At 48.1% G+C, this 20,301-nt stretch overlaps 1 protein-coding gene across 5 annotated transcripts in view; it reads right to left on the minus strand.

The window, feature by feature from the left end:
* STK24 (serine/threonine kinase 24) overlaps window positions 1–20,301 on the minus strand; it is a 127,174-nt gene that overhangs the window by 61,603 nt on the left and 45,270 nt on the right. For 4 of the 5 annotated variants that reach the window (XM_055359964.2, XM_055359963.2, XM_019039587.3 and 1 more), the window contains one exon: window positions 6,189–6,419. Coding sequence is in view for 3 of the 5 variants with exons in the window: in XM_055359963.2 (XP_055215938.2) it covers window positions 6,189–6,419 (231 nt within the window). In the remaining 2 variants the exon portion in view is untranslated. Of the gene's footprint in view, window positions 1–6,188; window positions 6,420–8,720; window positions 8,881–20,301 lie in introns of those variants that run through there. The other variant, XM_019039585.3, reaches the window with a different exon arrangement.

The following is a 20,301-nucleotide window of genomic DNA, read 5'->3' on the forward strand; positions in this document are numbered from 1 at the left end:
CAGCCTTCCCAGGCGCTGTGTGAGCGTTCACAGCCTCGAGAACAGAGGCTGGCCAGCCCACGCAGGGTGGACACACTGCCCCGAGTATGGACACGTCCTTCTCATGATGCTGGCAAAGCCTGCACTGGGTCCTGCCACGGACATCATGGTGGGCACAGCCATGGGCCCCGAGACCCTCCATCCAAAATGCCCTTCGGGATATTCCAAGAGTTCCAAACATCAGCCCTAGAAACACCATTACTTAAACCTATTTTCTGGGACAAAAGGTTCGTTCCACACAGCAGTTTTTCAACAGTGGCACTGTGGACATTCAGGCTGGGTGAGTCCCTGTGTGGAGCCATCCTGTGCACGTGATAAGCATCCCTGGCCTCCACCCACACCCCCAAGTAGTGGCAGCCGAAACATCTGCAGACACTGTCACCTGTGCCTTCAGTGAGGAAAGGTCCATATGGGGCAGTGGCAGGAGGAAGAGAGAGGTACGCAGTGCCAGATCTAGGTGGCTCGGTTCTCTTCTCTGTTAAGATCACAGAAGCCCTTCAGACTGCACAAGAGTTTCTCCATATGGTGGAGTCTCAACTTTCTTCTGGGCCCTTTCAATTTCATTTGTTATCTAATTCAAATAAACTGCAAATCATCTCTCCATATGTACTAAAATAGTATCTCATTTTCACCATCTCAATGAAAGCGCGGCTGGGACTCTGCCTTTGAAGGAGCAAAGACATGAGAAAGACACTGTGTGCTTTGATGAGAATTTCTGAGGCATAGGAGAGTTCACCCACACCAAGCATATATCTGAACTAAAATGCTTTCAGAAACTAATAACCCATCTGAATTCCTAAGTATGCCTGAAGCCAAGGGCCAATACAAGAGCATGATTTGCTATGAACTAGCTTAAAGAAAGGTGTGAGTAAAGATAAAATTCACAGGTGTCCTAACAGGATACATTCATCATCATGTAGCTAGACTAATATTTCTTCTCTGCAATGTGAAGTTATCATACAATATGGGCAAGGCTGAGAATCACGGTGTTTTTCTGCAGATAGGCATAGTAAGTGGGCTGATTATTTTCTATTGTCCAAACTGGGGTGCATGTGAAAGTCAATAGGCCAGTTATTAGTTATGCGGGGAGAAGCATCCAAGACTGCAGGTGGACACTGACCTGCACAGCAGCCTCGTTCATGGAGACGGTGGCCACTTCTATCAGTATGTTTTACTCTTTTCCCCAAGGATAAAATGACTGGTTTTTCTGTTTCATCAGAAACTATTTCCCCTTTGGGGACCGCAGAAAAAACAATAGAAGTCCCAAGAATATAACTTGGAAAGATGACTGTGAAGTGAGATTATGAACCTGTAACGTACCCACAATCAATCCTTTCCCAGAATAACCTGTACTTTCATAGAGTACTTAGTTTTCTAAAACTCACCAAGGGACTTTCCCATATTAGTCTTCTGGTGAATCTGATGGGTCAAACTACTCAGAAAAGTTTTTAGGAACTGATGAAAACTTGTAAGTCAGGGATCTGAATCCGCAATGAGACAACAGGGCATGTTTCTTTAATAATGACACTACAACAAAAACTACTATGGCAAGGAAGGAATTTGAAAAGCACAGCTTTTAAGACCTCGCACCTGATTTGCTTTGGTTAAACTGGCTTGATGTTTGAGAGGAATAAATAATTTATCATAAAAGAAAATGATAAACCTTATTTCTAGCATCCTAACAATCTATTTTAAGACTTGTGAATTTTGAGTCTGTTTGGCGCAGATAACTTAAAATTTTTTTAATAAGGGAAAATCATCATTTACTAAAAATCTACTACATGCCAGCACTTTACATACATGATCTCATCTTTATAGTAATCATGGAAGTACATCTGCATTTCCTCAAGAAAATCAGCAGCCCAAACAGCGACCAGTTGAGTACCTGTACTAGAATCTGAGACTAAAATCTTGGCTATAACTAAAAGTGAATCTCAATATGGACACTCTGATAGGCTAGCAAACTCCCCAAAACAAACCCCCCGAAAAAAAAAAAAAGATTTGTAAGTGCTGAAGGGAATGCACATTTGCAAATGGTGCACAGAGAAAAAACAGGTCAGCATCCTGTACTACACCATCCTGTTCTCTTGTTACAATTATATGTCTTCACTGCCTAATTAAAATGCAAAACCAAAAAATTCTCTCTCCCCTCCTGCACACTACCCCATAACCTACCCAACCCCACACACAGGCAGTTTCATTTTGACTTCGTGGATGGTACTTCAGTGGCAGAAAACTCCAGGGGTATAATGGCTGGGACATGGAGGATTCTGGTTAAGTATCCTAGCTGGTTTAATTTCCCAAAAAGTAAACACTGAAACTACAACGGGTGAAGTTTTTTCCACGGTCTGTGATCATCCTCAAGACCTTTCCAGGCCTCAGATCCATAAATACTGGGGGGGGGGGATTCACTGTTGTATTGTTCCTTCTCCTCCCTAAATTCTAGCCCTTGTTTTTAATCTTTAGGGGGAAAAAACATGCTACGAAGCAATTTTGTGACTTCATCACTGCTACTGTCAAAATTAACACCACTCACCAGATCCTTAGTAACACTCAGAATATTTAGACCACTTCTCTATTGTTTTAAATCCTTTTTTCTAGACTAAAAGAATGAACCAAAACATAATTATGAGACCTGTGAATGCTAGCTACCCCAACAATGAAGAAACCCATTTCTGGTAATCTCTTCTTTGTCCTGGCCTGCTATATAAAAGTCCCTTAACACAGGGTGAAATCCTAAGGCCCTCTCTCCAATCACCCTTGAAGAACTAAGAACATTAGCTCTGAACGCTACAGGGAGTGTTTTAAAATGACAGTGAAAACCACATAGAGCACTATTTCCAGCTCTGTGCCAAAGACCCATTTGTCTTACAAATCCATTTAATCTGTATCCTCCTTGACATTAGGACCACACTTTCTAAACCTACCAAGATGATGGAAGAATGGCCTCTGACTCAGGAGGGTCCCCTTCTGGGCCAAAGAATTTCATGACACTCCATTACACAAGAATGGGCAGACAGAATTACAGGTCTGGATTCTTCTCCTGCTCAATTATAATAGTTAATTATTGTTTCAGAAGAGCAGTTCATGACGTATGTAGCCAAATAAGACAATTGTCCTTCACATGGCTTTAAAATCCGGGCCAACTTTCCACAATGGCCACGTTCTTCCAGGCATTCTTGTGGCAGATACTCCCTAAAGGACAATCTGCTTAGTAAAATACAGAGAGCGCACTGGATAAAGTATCAACACTTTTCAACCTGCCTGGAGGCCATCAGCACCTGAAGACCACTCCCTGAGCTATTCCACCTCCTACAGAGATGAAGTGACTTTGAAAAGGCCAGCCTACTGTGCACACAGCCTGTGTCCTCTTCCCACGAAGCACACGATTCAGTGACATTTCTTAGCCTCTCCTGGGTCAGGTGTGGTCATGTGGCTGAGTTCTGACCAGGAGAACATGAACAGAAACAATGTGCCCTACGTCCAGGCCTGGGCACATAAAAACTTCCCACACGTGAGCCTCCATTTCTCCCCCAACGCTGACTTATGGCAGCTGAGCACAGCCACTTGTCAAGATGAAGGAACAGTAAGATAAAAGGAACTCAGGTTCCTGAATCAGTGTCTGAAGGAAAACAGCCCACGGATCAGGGCAACCAGTGAGGAAGAGATACATTTCTATCATGTATGAGTCGTTACACATTTAAGGAGTTTACTACGGCAGTTGGCGTTACAATAACTAAACAAAATACTGGGGCAACCTTAGATCAAGGTTAGGCTGATCTGAAACCTAACGTTCTAGCATTAGCAACTCAGGCAAGAACAGGACCTGTTTGGATGGAATCTCTAGATACGTGCAGATATGTACTGTGGCCACTGTATTTGGCCACAATAAAGCAGTCCATTCCAGCATGCAGTAAAGATCGTGCTAAGGAGCTGAGGTTGAACAAGATGTTTTGAACCACTGATCCTTAATTTCCATAGTTAAATATTAGCTGGTATAAATCACCAAATATTTGTCAGGATCCTCCACACTTCCTTTGCCAAAACCATCATAATAATTCATATTAAAATACAACATCAGCAAACCACACGAAATCCAACTCTGAATTTACTAGAACACTACTGCTGAAGTCATTTCACAGGGAATAGTACGCAGTACAGTGGACAGAATCCAAACTGAGTTTCTTTAGCTGTTTGTTTTCAATCGAAATTTAACATCGAGGCCAGACACAGTGGCTCACGCCTGTAATCCCAGCACTTTGGCAGGCTGAGGCAGGTGGATCACCTGAGGTCTGAAGTTCGAGACCAGCCTGGACAACACGGTGAAACCCCATCTCTACTAAAAATACAAAAATTAGCCGGGCACGGTGGTTGGTGAGCGACTGTAATCCCAGCTACTCAGGAGGCTGAGGCAGGAGAATCGCTTGAACCCGGGAGGCGGAGAGGGCAGTGAACTGAGATCGCCCCACTGCACTCCAGTCTGGGTTACATAGCACGACTCCATCTCATAAAAAAAAAAGGAAAGAAAGAAAGAAAGAAATTTAACATCAAGATGCTGGCATTCCCCCACGGAAGTCACATGTGTAGTGCTTTTGTTTTTGCTGTGTCAAGACCCAAACTGGGTGCACCACACAGCAACATTTGCTCTTTTTGTTGGCATTCTTCCTCCATTCTTTGATCCTGGTTTCCTTGGTTTGACCTCAATGGATACCTTAACTGCAAACTACCTTCATTGCATATTCATTGCACGGTAATTTAAGAGATGAGGTATGAATAAATGCTACCAAGGAAGGAAAATACTCATTAAGTACCTACTACATGTCAGGTACTTTCACATACTTAATTCCATTTAATCTTTGTAACATATGATATATATCATAATTTTCCATTTTGCAAATGAGAAAGTGGAGAAGTTATAAAAAATAATGAAAACTCACTCAAGGCCACACACCAAAGTAAATGACAAGATTCAAGTCCTGTGACACCTGACTCCAAAACTCATTCTTTCCATTTCAAAATGCTACATTTGACCTATGACACACTGCTGTCCTTTACACAAGGGATAAAAAAGGGACCACTGCTCAATTTTGATTTCTTTAAATATCCATTTTAGTAAATCAATGGTTCTCAAAATGTCCATCCTCTGACTTATACCTTACTATATTTCTACAAAAGCAAAACCTACACGCTCCCTTCTCACATCAGAGCAGCTTACAAGTTGTAACTTAGAGACTTTAGAGGGTAAGGCCAGGGGAGGAAGAGGCCTTGCCCAAATTATCCAGGTTTATCGCTGCCTCCCCTGGAAAATCATCATTTCTTTCTTCATAGTTCTGTATTCCACAATAATTATTTCAGAGCGTTTTTTTCCCCACCAATTCTTATGATTTCTAAAACCCCATTTTAAAGGTTACAACATTTTTAAGTTCAGTGAAACAGGTATATGTTGAGGAACTTGAAACACAAGAACAGTCATAAGCCTTCTTAGCATTGTAACAGGATTGTTCTACGATGTCTAAAATGGTAAAATGGTTCCATGCAGGATCAGAAAAACATTTTTAATACTATTCTTTCCCACTTAAAGAACAGAGTGGCCGTGCAGGACAATTTTTGTGTCGATTTTTGTGTCGTATTATTATAACTACCATTTTATTTAAGTAATTACCAATTTGCCTAGCATTCTTAAAAGTCAAGTGTAGATAAGCTAGCTAACTAGCCAACATTATCAATTCTCATCAGCAGTTTCTAACAGCATTAAATTAAACCACAACTGGTAAGTGAGAATATCAAAAGATTAACATTCTTAAGTTGGTATGAGTTTTTAATACTAATCATAAGCAGTCCTAAAATTAGGTGAATAACTGTTATAATAACTTAATAAGAAACAGTTTTTATGACAAAGTCCCACCAGAAATACTCTTCCTTATTCAAAAGAGAATTAGAACATCAAACACTTTCACCACAAATATTTCTATAGGAGACATTTGAGATGATGGAACTATCAAAGCCAGGTTCTTTTGATCACAAAGGTCAAAACATCTCTCTTTGCTCTGAAACCTGCTGTGCTTTATCTTATCAGAGTCCTTCCCATCCCCGGCTGGCACCTCAGCCAAGTGCTGCGGAACGGAGAAGCACATTATTTTAAGCCTTACCTTCAGATAGGATCCATAATATTTGGTTACATATGGACTGTCACACTGACTCAGCACTGTGATTTCTTGTTGAATGTCCTCTATCTCATCTTCAGCTTCTTCCAGATCAATGATCTTTATGGCAACCACTTTCTGAGTCCGATTGTCAATGCCTTTGAACACCTCTCCAAAGGAGCCCTTCCCAATTTTCTCTAGTTTTGTAAAAAGCTCTTCTGGGTCTGCCTTTAGGTTCTGTAGAGAGAAGGAAGAGAAAAGGGAAACTTCAGTCCCTCATAGCACCACAACTCCTCTGTCAATTTTATGTGTAATGTTATAGACCACACTGTCTTCCAGGGACTCATCTATTTTCTGTGTCCAGCATCAGGCTGGTGGTGACCACAGCTCTGCAGGTTCAGGACATAAGGTTCCTAGGTCTCACCTACACATGCGCATCAGACTATGAAAGGCAGCAAGTGTACAATAAGAACAATCACCCAGCTAGATTAGAAAACATGGAAAAAATGCCAACTCTTGTATAATGAGGATAAATTAAAATGTAAGCACTTATTGGAACGTTAGGATACATAGACTTATTGAAAAATCACTTTTGTCTAAGCAAAAATTCACTTTTCTCCACACCCAATCCCCAAAAGTTCCTGAATTCAAATGAATTTTTACTAAAATGTTAACCAGCTATATCACAGAACAGAAAAAAAAACGTATACCGTAACTATGCATCTTCATGAATAGTACTGCCTTCACCAAAACGATAACAATCTAACCAGATTCCAGAAAACAATAAGCAGCCTGTTTTGTCACATAAATGCTTTACCCTGGAAATAGCCTCTAAAAGCTCTTAACCACCTGATTAGTTACACATACATATATAGTATACGTTTCGAAGAAGGCTAGCTGTCACAGCTCAAGCTCTCATCCTAACAGCTACACGGTACAGAGTCGTGTGAACAGCTGAGTTCTCAAAGGGGGCAGTAACCTGTCATCCACAGGGCCTGTTTGTCAGGAAACTGAGAAGCAATCCTGATGTTTAGCAAGGCAAGACAGGGACGCTGCACATCTCCCCACAAATAACTGCCCAGCTCAAAATGCCAATGGCACCCCGGTGACAAGCACTAGCCTGGAACCCCACAGAGCAAGGAAGGACTCTAAGAGACACCACCGCTGCAGACACATCTTCCCTCAGAAATGGTCCATAGAAAGAAGAGAACGCCAGGCCAACCCTCCAAATCTATCAGTCCTTTGAAGAAGCTGAACTACCAGGAAAAGGAACAAGCACAGGGAGGAGAGGGAGGCCTGAAAAGGAGGTAAAGAAAGAGAACAAGGAGAAGAAAGATGACACAGAAGAGGGTATCCAGAGTGGTGCATGTGAGGTGGGTCACACACACAACACTGCAGCAATGGCGGTGCCTCAGGAGTGAAGCGAGCCTCAGGGCCCATCAGGGGCCACCCAGCCACAGCTCTCCAAGGTGAGACACACTGAGTTCCGAGCAGCTGCTCTCCAGGAGAACTGCTGAAAGCCAGTCAGCCCATTTCTGGTTTGCAGGCCTTACAGTGCTACAGCGTGTCCACCATGGCAACAACGCACATATCGCCACAATGACACACGAGCAGATAGCCACAGTGACCTCCTGCACACAGGGGCGCAGAGCCCCTGCCCCATGTTTGTTTGAGGCTGCACATCAAACAATGCAAAAGCTCACAAAACCCACCAACCATCTTAGTACAAAATGAACCAAGGCTTGCGTGGTGGACATATACCCAACGGGAAACGTGTCCTGGGGTTACCAAGAGAGCAGGACAGGCCAGAGGCCAGACACTGAGTGCTCAGCCCACACCGGAAGGTCATGGCCAGCATAATCCGAGGTCTAACGAGCGGCCAGGGATTACAAGGACTACAGTTTTAGCCATGATCCCCCTTGGCTCCTAAAACGCTACACAAACATCCACTGTGTCAAAAATCAACCTATCTATCCAACTTCCACTTAAAGTACTGCACTAAACATATCAATTGGGTGATTAATCGAGAGGCATTTAATTTTTTTCCTGAACAAATGCTCAACTGTTTTCAGTCACGGCACTACATTTCAAATGTCTTATGACAGTCATACTTAGGAGGAAGCCTGGCTGTGTGTTTACAGGTTTTAAAAAACACAGTCCAAGACTCCTGGGTTTACCAAGATAGTCAATGACCCACAATCAAAGCCCAGGATAATTTCCTCAAGTGAAGACTGTTTTTGGAGCTCGTGAGCAGCCCTACAACATCCTCCTCTTCCTATTTTCAAGCTTGTCAATACCCCAGGCTGAGTATCACCAGTCACTTTTGGGAATGCCACAGAATGCCCGGGTGGGTACCTCCCACCTGACTCCCCCTACACGCGGCCTTGAACCTGCACCTCCACCTCCTCTAACACAAGCTGCTAGGATGAGAAGCTTTCGCGGATGTGGGGGAAGCAGCGCATCCTTTTTTAGCTATAATGAAACATACCCCGTTTTCAGCAGCTACTATCCTCGCTGCTTTCATGCCCTCTCCCTTACCGTGCTCCCTCCAGGATGAGGTAGAGTGGCCCTCCTTTTATTCAAGGCCAGTCCCCAAAGCTGGGCTCTGGCGTCCATCCTTCTCTCCTCGAGGATAAGGCTTCGTCAGTAACCCCCTTCTCGCTCCTTCTTCCATTCACCCCTCTCTGCTGGCTCTCTGCCCTTGGCAACATGCTCCAGTTTCTCCCATTTAAAACAAACGAAAGCACCCTCCCTAACCCAAAGCCCTCCTCCTCCACTCTCTCCTTCCTCTGGAGTCCCGTCAAAGTCATCTGGACCTGCCCGGTCCTCGCCACCACTGCAGCCTGGCTCCGCTCTGGATCCGGTCACCAGTGCTGCAGTGTCGTGTCTGAGCCTCGTCAACCACGCCCTCCCCCTCCTCTGGGTAACTTTCCAGTCCTTTAGCATCCACAGCCCCACTCCCACTGGCTTCTTCCAGTCCCCCTAGTTCCAGAAGGATCTTCACGCAGTCTCCACCTTGGCTGGCCCTTACTCCAGGTCCCAGGCTGGGCCTCTACTCCTTCTCCCCAGGGGTGCCCGGTAGTTTCAGGGTCTGGGGCCCTTGTTTCCCAAACCTGCCCGAACAGAATCACCTAGGACATCTGACATTCTTGCAGAAATATATGGGAGTTCAGAAGAGGAGGTGAATAATCCATGTTTTTAAAACACCCCAATGGATTCTGATCAATTGCCACCTGTGTTAAAGACTCACGTACATGACAGCTTTCAAAGCGCTAGCTCAGGCCTTCCTTCTGAACGGGAACCCCCCAGACCAGCTGCTTCCCAAGCATTCTCTCTTTCTACCCAGACATCTCTAGCTCAACATGTGTGCACGGAATTTGCCACTTCCCCTGCTGGACTGTCCTCCCACAGCAGCCCTCTGCTCTGCGCTGTCTCCTTTGCTCAGCTGCAAGCTGAGGAGTCAGGGGCTGTGTCTCACGCACCTCTACACCCCTGTGCCCAGGTATGATGAGTGGCATGGGACTGTGGTCAGTAAACATCCCCTGAGCAATAAGAAAACCCCAGACTCACCCTGGCACGAACAGGACCCAGGTCAGACACCTCAAAGCCTATCCTACACACAGACAGGGGGTCCTGGAGGGAAGGGGGCAGCCCTTCCTACTGACAAGGGCGAGAGGGGTGCTAAGAGCCTGCCTTCCTGAGGTCAGGAGAGCCGGTTAGCACTGTCATTCCCAGGAGCGGTGATTCTCAGACCTGGGTGAGCCTCACACTCCCCTGGAAGGCTTGTTAGGCCACAGAGCCCCATCAGAAAGCAGTTGAGTTTCTGATTCAGTCAACCGGGGGTGGGCCCAAGAATTGGAATCCCAGGGTGAGGGAGATGCTGCTGCTCCAGGGACCACACCTGGAGAACCACCACTCGGCACAGGCTGGGACAGGAGGCCAAGCAGCCCCAACATGCCACTAAAACACCATCATGTTAGGTCAACTCATCACCCCCTCCAGTAAACTGTCCCGCTCCCATACTAAGAAAACAGTGGCCTTTCCTTTCTGAGACTTAATTTTAAAAATAGGCAACAAGAATTTATCCAAACCCTTACCACATTGTTGAGGACCCTGTGGGAGACTGTTACAAAAATAACCACCCATAAATCCCACCTCTCTGGGTCCACACCCCTATGAATGTGACTTGGGCACTCCTCCCAGCAAGAGACAGTGGCTGCCGCCCTGGCCCTTGAACCTGGGCTAGTCTTGCTCTGTGTTCTGATGAACATAATCTAAGCAAGGCCCCAAGAGGACTCGCAGAGCTCCCTCCAGAGGGATGTGACCACGAGGCAGTGGAGAGCTGGCAATCAAAAATGGTGTGGTCAGAAAGACAATGACATCCGCCCACTTCCTCGATGCCAGCTGAGCTCCCAGGATGTGCCTCAAGTCATCCTGGGCCAGCTGGCCTCAACCATGCCATTAGCTGACTGCAGAGAGCCCAGAAAAGGCCAGCAAAACTGCTCAATCCACAGAATCACGAGAAATCGTGAGCCTGCTGTTTTGGCCACTCGGTTTTGGTTGGCATGCTACTCAACAATAGGCAACTAATACAAAAACTGATGCCAGAAGCTGGGCACTGCCCCAGCGGAGGCCCTGATGGCCCATGCTTGACTCTAGGTCAGAACTGCTGCAGCCCATCTGTTGTGAGATGCCTCCATCCCTGCCCTCTTTGAAGAGGAGTCTCTGTGGCCACCCCACTCTTCCTGTCCCGCAACTCTTGTTGAGCTGAGGCTCTCTGAATCAAGAGCTGGCAGCCCGTCTACACCCAGCCCCAAAGCAGGCAGGGCACGCAGACCCTTGAGTCAGATGCTGTGCCAGGAGGCAAGTGAGGAGATGCTGGACGGAAGAGCATCTCTTGCATGTGTGACGGGCATGAACCCTGGGGACCGGAAGGCAACCCTGTAGATTGTTACAATAATGGCACTAATAACCCATCCCTTGTGTCTACACCCCCACCCCCCGAGACTCTGCCTGCTGCTCCCATAAGAGCAGCCCACACCTTGAACCACCTGGCCTGTGGTTCCTGTGCTGGTGTTACCCTCTCCAAGGTCAAGCCTCAAGGGACCCCGCAGTGTTCGCTCTGCCTCTTGGAAGGCCTCCATCAGCAGCATGTGAAGAGGTCTGTTCTAGACACTGGAGAGGCCATGTGGAAGAGAGCACGGCACTGGATAAACACGCAGCCAACTGCTAGACCTGGGGTGAGACACCCAGCCTTCCTCACTGCCTCTGCTGAACCCAGGCCCCAGACACTCTCCAGCTGGCCACAGCCACACGAATGCACCTCAGCCAGGCGGGTGGAAAAACCACCCATTCACCCCAAGGAACGGTGAGAAATGCTAAATCGTTATTGTTTTAGGTTGCCAAGTGCTATAGCGGTTTCTTGGTTTCTTATACAACAACAGATAATAGAATTCAACAGAAACCACTGCGGGAGAAAAGTGTCTATGGGGTGTCAGGGGTAGACAGATGTTCCAGATTCTGGAATGTTTTAGTAACCTGCCTGTTTTCCTTTTGCCTGGACCAAGACGGCTTAGAAAACAGCAATTTTCACTCTTTTACTATTGTCCCAAAAGACCTTTCCAGGCATATGGCACCTGTACAATAAAGGGTCACTGCATTGTCTCAATCTGCTCAAGCGCGGCATCTTTCAGAACCCCTGGCCTCTGTGTCAGCAGCTGTAGACCAGGCTAAAAATTACCCCTGGCAAGAAGGGAGCCATCCGCTGAGGCCGGGGCAATGGGGCACTCAATAAAGCAGGGTTCCCTGCGCGGGCAGCCCTGCCCTTTGGCAATTCTTGCACAGGTTCATTACCATACTGTGTCCCCCATGGCCAGAAGAAAAATCAATGCCAAAGAGGGCCTCTTTCAAATAAGAACCTTGAGACTCTGCTGCCAGAATTTGCTCACCGAGGAAAGTAGATTTCCTTGGCAGAAAAGGCACAATTCTGCCAGCCTTCTTGATAATTTCCTTTTTAGAAGGGTTTGGGCTGAACTAAGCACCGGCTATGGCCTCAGATTGGAAAGGCCTGGGGCCCCTCACCCCACAGCCCCTGCCTGAAAGGAAGCAAAGCCTAAGCCAGGGTAAGGCAGGAGAATCAGGATGCCCAAGGGCTCCGCCTTTTCTGAAGCAGTGGGAGGTCAGGACACATGGGCAACCCCCACTCCCCAACATTCCCCTCCAAAGTTACCTCCCCTAGGGCAAGAAGACTAGGGGATGGGGGCGGGGATGGGAGCAGCCTGCACACAGCACCCCCTCCCCAGGCCCTGGACTCAGCACGCAAAAATATCAATTAGATGCCTTGTCCCTACAGTGGAGCTGGGCTCACCACCCCGGTATAGGCAGGAGGATCGGCTTCTCTATGACCAAGGGAAGCACAAGGGGGTGACTTCCCCTTCCCGAGCTCACCGAGCCTCGAGCCCCACAAGCCGCCTCACACTGATGAGCCCTGGGGCTTGCTCCTCTGAGGAAAGGGTTCAGGGATAAAAAGATAATGATAAATAATAGTATCTATCTCTGCATTAAGGGCAACTGAGAGTGAGGATCCAGCACCCTCCTGTGGAGGTGTCTGACACATCCCACGCAGGGTCTGAATAGAAGGCACTCGAGTACTGATTTCTCTACTCACAACTTTCCAATTCCCTAAAATCTCCCCAAGAATTTTAAGAAACAGCCCAACTTCCCCTTCTGGGGGACCTCGGGGTTAAGAGCCACCACGCCCACCCGACCTGAAGGACAGGCTTTGGTTGGATAAGTCAGGGTTGGTCAGCTGGAAAGCTGAGCGGGTGAGGGATGGTGGCTGGAGTGCGGTGGAGGGAGGAGCAGTGGCAGTATGCTGGGGTGAAAGGGGCTTTCGAAATAGGTCCGTCTTTGCTTTTTCTGGGTTTTAAACAATTTTTGTCCTGTTTTCTCTCAGTCTTCTTTCTGTGAACAGATGCTTTGTCCTTTGTCAAGCTGTATGTATAATTTTTTTCGTGGATGCAAAATTGTTGTCTCAGTGTCCCAATATGACTCAGGCATTTTCCCCCTGCAGTGCACACAACATGTAGCCAGCCTAACAGGAGTGGATTTATTGAGGGTGTACTTGTTCCAGGCTCTGGGTCAGGAGCTTTACGTGAACTGTCTCAGCACATTCTCATGACAAAGCTAAGAGGAAAGTACTTCTGTCTACCTCATTTTACAGATGAGCAAACTAAGCAGAAGAGATACTGAGTATCTTGCCCTTGGTCCCAGAGCTGGCAGAGGGCGGCGGAGGGGTTTGAACCTAGCCAGCAAGCTCCTGTCTCCTCACTGTACTAGGCTTGGGACCATGTCATTAGAAACAAAACAGCAAATATTCCATTACATGGCTGCATTCGAGTTTATTTAACTGTCTTCTGCTGCTTAATTAGGTTGCCTTTACTTCTTTTTAAATTTTATTCTGTGTTTCAAGAAACTTGGGTTGTGCATTTCTGCTGTGGGGAGGAGTGAGTGAGTGACCGCTTGTCAGCTCCTGGCCAAGACTTGGGAAACGTGATTGGAAAGGACCACAAATGGCTTCCTGGAATTTGCTCATCAGCTTCGTGGCCCATCCCAGTAGTGTGGGTGTGGAACATGTTATTCAGATATGCAGGACCACTGTCCACAGGCGCGTTTTCGTGAGACGCTTGCCAGGTGGAAATCGGCCTGCTGATACCGACCCCATGTGAGGATAACACGCCCATATGGTCACTCTGTGTATGTGTCAGATTCCCTGAGAAGAGGCAGTGACGTAAATCGATACACACTCGGAAGCAGAAATTTGTTTTGTAATTCTCATCGGCATCCCTTTGGAGTTTATTTCCATTTTGTGTAGATGTGGGCCTATCACTCTTCACAGGGAATGGCCAGCCACTGAGAATAACTGAAAAATCAGAGGGCCCATGTATGTGTGCACACAGCAGAGTTGGGCGTGGTGGCTCACACCTGTAATCCCAGCACCTTGGGAGGCCCACAGATCACTTGAGATAAGGAGTTTGGGACCAGCCTAGGCAACAAAGTGAGACCTCAGCTATATCAAAAAAAAAAAAGTCTGCCCTTCTCCCTCCACTTCATCTAAAAAGCCCAGAGATGGAGATGACATCTGATTCCAGTGGCCAAGACCCCACCCCAATTAGAGCAGTGGGAACATGTGGCCTGCACAGGGGCAGGGTGCCAGGAATCATGCTCCGCAGGCCACCAGTGAGGACGAAAGTTAAGACCTCAAAGGCCAGGTCAGAGTCAAGAGCATCCGGGGGAGCCCTGACACAGAGGCTGTGCCCACACCTGGGCAACTCTCCCACGGGCCACCGGCACCCCCTTCCCCACTCTTCTCTGAACCCACCTCCATGTGCCCCCGTGCCTTGAACGACTGGGGAGGGCACACAGGCCCCGCAGGCAAACCTGAGCGGGGAGGCTCCTGGATGCAGAGGACACGGGACCAGGACCGGGTGAGCCACAAGGGAGGTGGGGGGCCCAGCACTGCCTCACCAGCACCACCCAGCCACAGACGCAGAGCCAGCGGCCACGGGTGACCAGAGGGGTTCAGAGGCACACTGATAAAAACCCCAAAACAAGGGGAGGGACAGTCATCACCTGCTTTATTGGAACAAATGTCCCCTGCTGTGACTGCAGCCCCAGTTCATGCTGGCCTCTTGCAGCCCCGCCAGCTCCTGTACCTCTCTGGGCCTGACTCAATGGCAGAAAGCAAAAGGAGAGCTCTGGGGGCGATGGTCTCCTCAGCCACAGCTCCCTAGACTAATAATCAGGCCTCCGCAAAGCTGGAGAGAGCCGTCTCCACCAGGCCGACCCCTGGGTTCCCACTGGGCCACCGCACTCTCATTCATGAGGATGTGCAGGTTGGCCCAGGGCGGTACTCTGCTCTGGGAGGTCCAGGACAGACCTGGGCCCATCAGTCTCGGGCTCCCTTCACAGACTACACAGAATGGCCATGACCTGGGGGTTTGCCTGGCCAATGTCATGACCACACCTACCTTGCAAGGCGAAAACCTAAATGAAAGAGAAAGACAGATGGAGGTGTCTTCTGATTTACAGACTGATTCTGCACTCAATGAGAACGCCAGAAGGTGGGTGTTTTCCTGCTCCCTCTCATCTCACAAAACATGGTCCCCTCAGCCCAGTCTAGGTGGGGGGCAAAACCAGCAACTCCAGCCTGGCCTCCAGGGTTCTGGCTCCTTTGAGGAGAAAACCCAAGTGCGAAGTATCCTATTACCCACTCAAGAGCTACAAAGACAATTCCGAAGCTCTGCCCTTCTGCAGCTCAGAAGCAGGGCCATTCCACAATACCACACAACACTTTATTATATTCCATAATCCCTTGAAAGAATTCTTTAAAATTGTTCTATGATGATTTAAGTATTTTATATTTTTAAATCTGAATAGCTGTCATCATCCTCTTTTGATCATTTCTGGCAATGAAAAATGCATGTGGCATTACCAATCAACTTTCAGAGTTACTCAGCTCCAAATGTACCACTTGCACAGTCAAACCACACTCAACTACTCTGGTTGAAACCAAGCTTCTCTACACTTTTCCATGAAAACAAAAAGAAACTGAGGGTGACGTGCTCTAATACCCAGTACTTCTCACACCACTATCCCTACTGGAACGGGCGGGAGGATGCTGGAAGGAAGCTGAGCCTGGAGCAGGGAAGGGGAGTTGGCTGCAGGCACGGACTTTCACCACTCTGGCCTTGGCAAGCATCTCTAATGAATCACAAACGCTCTCCTAGAGCTGAACCGAGCCTCAGAATCTACTCACCCCAGCCAGTCACCACCGATTTGGCCAACTGGGCACGCAGGTGGAAACCTACCTGTTGGCCTGTCTGGCTCTACCACCCACAGACCCATGCTGGTGGCTACCATTCCAGCTCACCCTTCCATACCCGCCGTCTCCCTCTCCCCAGGCCCCCCACCACGTTTCATCGTTAACAGTGTTGCTGCCTACCATTTCTAAAGCTGGAAACCTCTGCACCCCCATTCCTCTCTCACCCCAACATGCAAACCGCGCCATGGTTCTTCCGAAGCGTCTCTCCATCCAGCCCCTTCCAGGTCACTGCCTGGCCCTCCCTCCCCCACAGCAGCAGCCTCCAACTGATCCACTTCAAGACCTGCCTGTGCCCTGCTGACAGAGTTGATCTTCCTAAAAGCTCACGGTTTCCTTCACTGCTTAAAACAACTGGGGACGACCCACTGCCCTTCACACTGAGGTCACACTCAGCTTGTGAATCTAAACCCCAAAGCTCCTTTCTAATCCCCTCACTTACCCTCTTGTCATCCAACTTCTTAATACTGTCTACAAGCGCCAAAGGTCATATACAGTATGAGTCCCTTTATAGAAAATTCTCAAGGTGACAAAATTTGACTGGTGGAGAATAGATCCTTGGTTGCTGAGGCTGGGGTGAGGAAAAGACAAACAAACCACCAAACAGGGGGGTCCAGAGGCCCCTGTAGGTCCAGGGATGGGTGTGGTTAGGGTCCTAACACGAGGCTTCCAGAAGGAGCATTCAGCCATCAATGCAATTACTCTACCCAACTTAAAAGGCTCCTAGGTCTAAGAAATGATGCTGGGAACTACAGAGGCAAGATCATGGCTACCAGAATTTGCAGAAATCCATGGACCTTTAAAATTGCCTTATAAAGGTAACCATTAAATCTCTTAAAATAGAAAGGGTCTACCTGCAGGGCCCAGGAAAGAAGGCTCTACTCCACTGGCACTGCTGGAGAAGGAAGCCGATGTTAGACAAAAGGCCAATTGCAGGAAAAACGACAGCAAAGAAAGAAGACAAAAGGCACTGGCCCTGTATGTGGGTGCAAACACACACAGACACAGACACAGACACACACACACACACACAGAGAGAGAGCTGTCAAGAGGACCAGACATGACAGTTTCTGTCTGTGCCCCCCAGACAGAAACACACACAAATACTTCCAGAAAGTTTGTGAAAAGAGAACTCCTAACAATTTCTGAGCAGAAACTTAACTGAATCTAACAGAATGCCTTGTAAAACACCTGGAATACTTAAGGCAGCTCCGTTTTTACCCCCATAAAGGAACTAGATTGCCAGAGCTCCTGGCCTTCTCAGTGTCACAGATTAGGTGACAGCTGCAGTCAGAGGTAATGACACTCTTCTCTTGGATATGGTCTTGGATGTGGCCTGGGCAGAACGACACCGTAAGCAAAGCTACCGTCACGCCCGGGTGCCCTCTACGGAGGAGGCACGAGCTCCATTTTCTGACGATTATGTGACTTGTCTTCAGGCACAGAGCCTGAACAGGAACCCATGGCCATCCGACTCCAAACACTGTGCAGGTCCATCACTGTCTCCCGAGCTCTGACAGCAACATACAACACAAGGGCACAAAAGAAGAACCCAAAGCCCTGGAATGAAAAGCTGTGGTGCGCTGCTGCAAGACCTCCAGCAAGTTCTTAGCTTCTCAGTCAAATGGACAATGACCTCACAGGTCTGTTCGGGGATCAACCCTGCCGGCAACGTGGTGAACTGCCACCACCTTCACCAGAGTTGGCATGGAATCTTCAGCAAGCACACTGAAGAACATGGGAAGCCATCTTTAAAACAGCACTCAATTTTGGAGACATTTTTGGAAATCACTAACTCGCTGGCCAAAACTCTTAACTGAGAATATACGAGGTACAACACAATGCGACAGGGTCTCCAAAGAGTAAAAATGAGAGTAGATTTTTAGTATGGCTGAACTTCAGGCCAATCTCCTATTTTTTAATACAGATTATTCTTCCCCTAAATAAGAAATCCTAAAGCTGACTGCAAACAAATAAAATACCCTGGAAAGCCATGTCATCTAATTAACCTGGCCATTAAATGCGAAGAGGCATTCTGTGCTGGAAGGAATAGTGAACAATTTGTCTAAAGCAAGCCTATTCATCCATAAAGGTCTTCTTTCATTCTAATAAGTTTAAAGCTCACTCTTTATCAGTCTTTCCAATACACCCTCCCAAAATCTGAAAATCAAGCTGTCCTTTTTATAAAATATCTACACATGCAGGGATATGTACAGAAAAGGCCAATGGAAAGTTTATAAACCAAACGAAAAAGACCAAATAAAAGCCAAGTGCTCTTTTGTGGGCAGTTTTCCCACCAGAAGTTGTCATCAAAAACCTATCATGGTCGAAACCCAATCTGGGACTGCATATCCCTGGCCTCCTCCATTGCCCTGGGAAGCGCCCAGGGCATTTCCACTATCAGGACAGCATCACACCTTAGGGACTCCCCCTAGTCGGATCCTGGGGCTCCACAAACCAGCCAACCCTAGACACATTTTGATATGAACAGAACCGGAGAAACATCAAGCTCCTGATTTTGACTCAGTAAGAAGTTTAAGGTCAGGACTAGCCTTCATACCAGTGCTGACTCAGGACATCAGGGGTCCTCTTGAAGCCAAGGAACAAATTTGAATCCCTGTTCTCCTCCTCACTCGACCTTCACCCTTTGAAGGTGCAGATGGTATTAACGGGTTTTTGGCTAGACATCACTAACCACCCAACGATGCCTATCGTCCCCACAATGGCCTCTGCTCTGTTAGAGGTGAGCTGGAACTGCACAGACGCAGGACATTGCATCAGGAGAAAGACGCTTGTGGGAACTATTTGCTCTGTGATCCTGAGGTCAGCACCCTCCCAGGGCCGACCCTCCCTGCTGCATGTGGCTAGGGATTCTCAACCTGGGCTGCATGTGGGTAGCTCCCTAAACAGCTCAATGTCCCAGCTTCAGCCTGGACCGATTAAACCAGAATCTTTGGGGAAGGGCCCCATCCCCCATCAGCTTAGTTAAGCTAACCAGAAACTCTCACACGCGGCCAAGGTTGAGGACCACCGGTCTAGTCTAGGAGACTGCCCCAGGCTCTGCAGAAGTCACAATGCCAGTAATGATGCCTGGAAAACTCTTTTTATCCTGGGTCACACTCACCTTTCTACACCTGGGAAAAAATCACATCAGTGCAGGGGAGGAGGCACCTCCCAGCACCTCACCTTTTTCATCTTTTACCTCTCCCACCTCTCTTCTCCGTGAGAGAAGGAGAGGGCAACCCCTCCCCACCACCTTGCCAGATGACTTCAGTGACTAGTAATTGATGGTGCATGCCCATCCCACATCCACCAAAGACCCATCCCACACCCACCACACACCCATCCCACACACATCCCACCCCACACAGACCCATCCCATACCCACCACACACCCATCCCACACACACCACACACCCATCCCACACACATCCCATCCCACATAGACCCATCCCATACCCACCACACCCCCATCCCATACCCACCACACACACATCCCCCACACACACATCCCATACCCACCACACACCCATCCCATACCCACCACACACCCATCCCACACACACCACACACCCATCCCACACACATCCCATCCCACACAGACCCATCCCATACCCACCACACCCCCATCCCATACCCACCACACACACATCCCCCACACACACATCCCATACCCACCACACACCCATCCCATACCCACCACACACCCATCCCATACCCACCACACACACATCCCACACACACACACACCATACCTACCACACACACACATCCCATACCCACCACACACACATCCCACACACACACATCCCATACCCACCACACACCCATCCCATACCCACCACACACCCATCCCATACCCACCACACACACATCCCACACACCCATCCCACACACCCATCCCACACACACACATCCCATATCCATCCCACACCCATCCCACACACACATATCCCACACACATCCCATACCCACCACACACCCATCCCACACACACCCATCCCACACACACACATCCCATATCCATCCCACACCCATCCCACACCCATCCCATACCCACCACACACCCATCCCACACACACCCATCCCACACACACACATCCCACACACATCCCATACCCACCCCACACCCACCCCACACACATCCCATATCCACCACACACCCATCCCCCACACACACATCCCATATCCACCACACACCCATCCCCCACACACACATCCCATATCCACCACACACCC

Source organism: Gorilla gorilla, chromosome 14 (assembly GCF_029281585.2).
Source record: "Gorilla gorilla gorilla isolate KB3781 chromosome 14, NHGRI_mGorGor1-v2.1_pri, whole genome shotgun sequence".
NCBI lineage: Eukaryota > Metazoa > Chordata > Mammalia > Primates > Hominidae > Gorilla > Gorilla gorilla.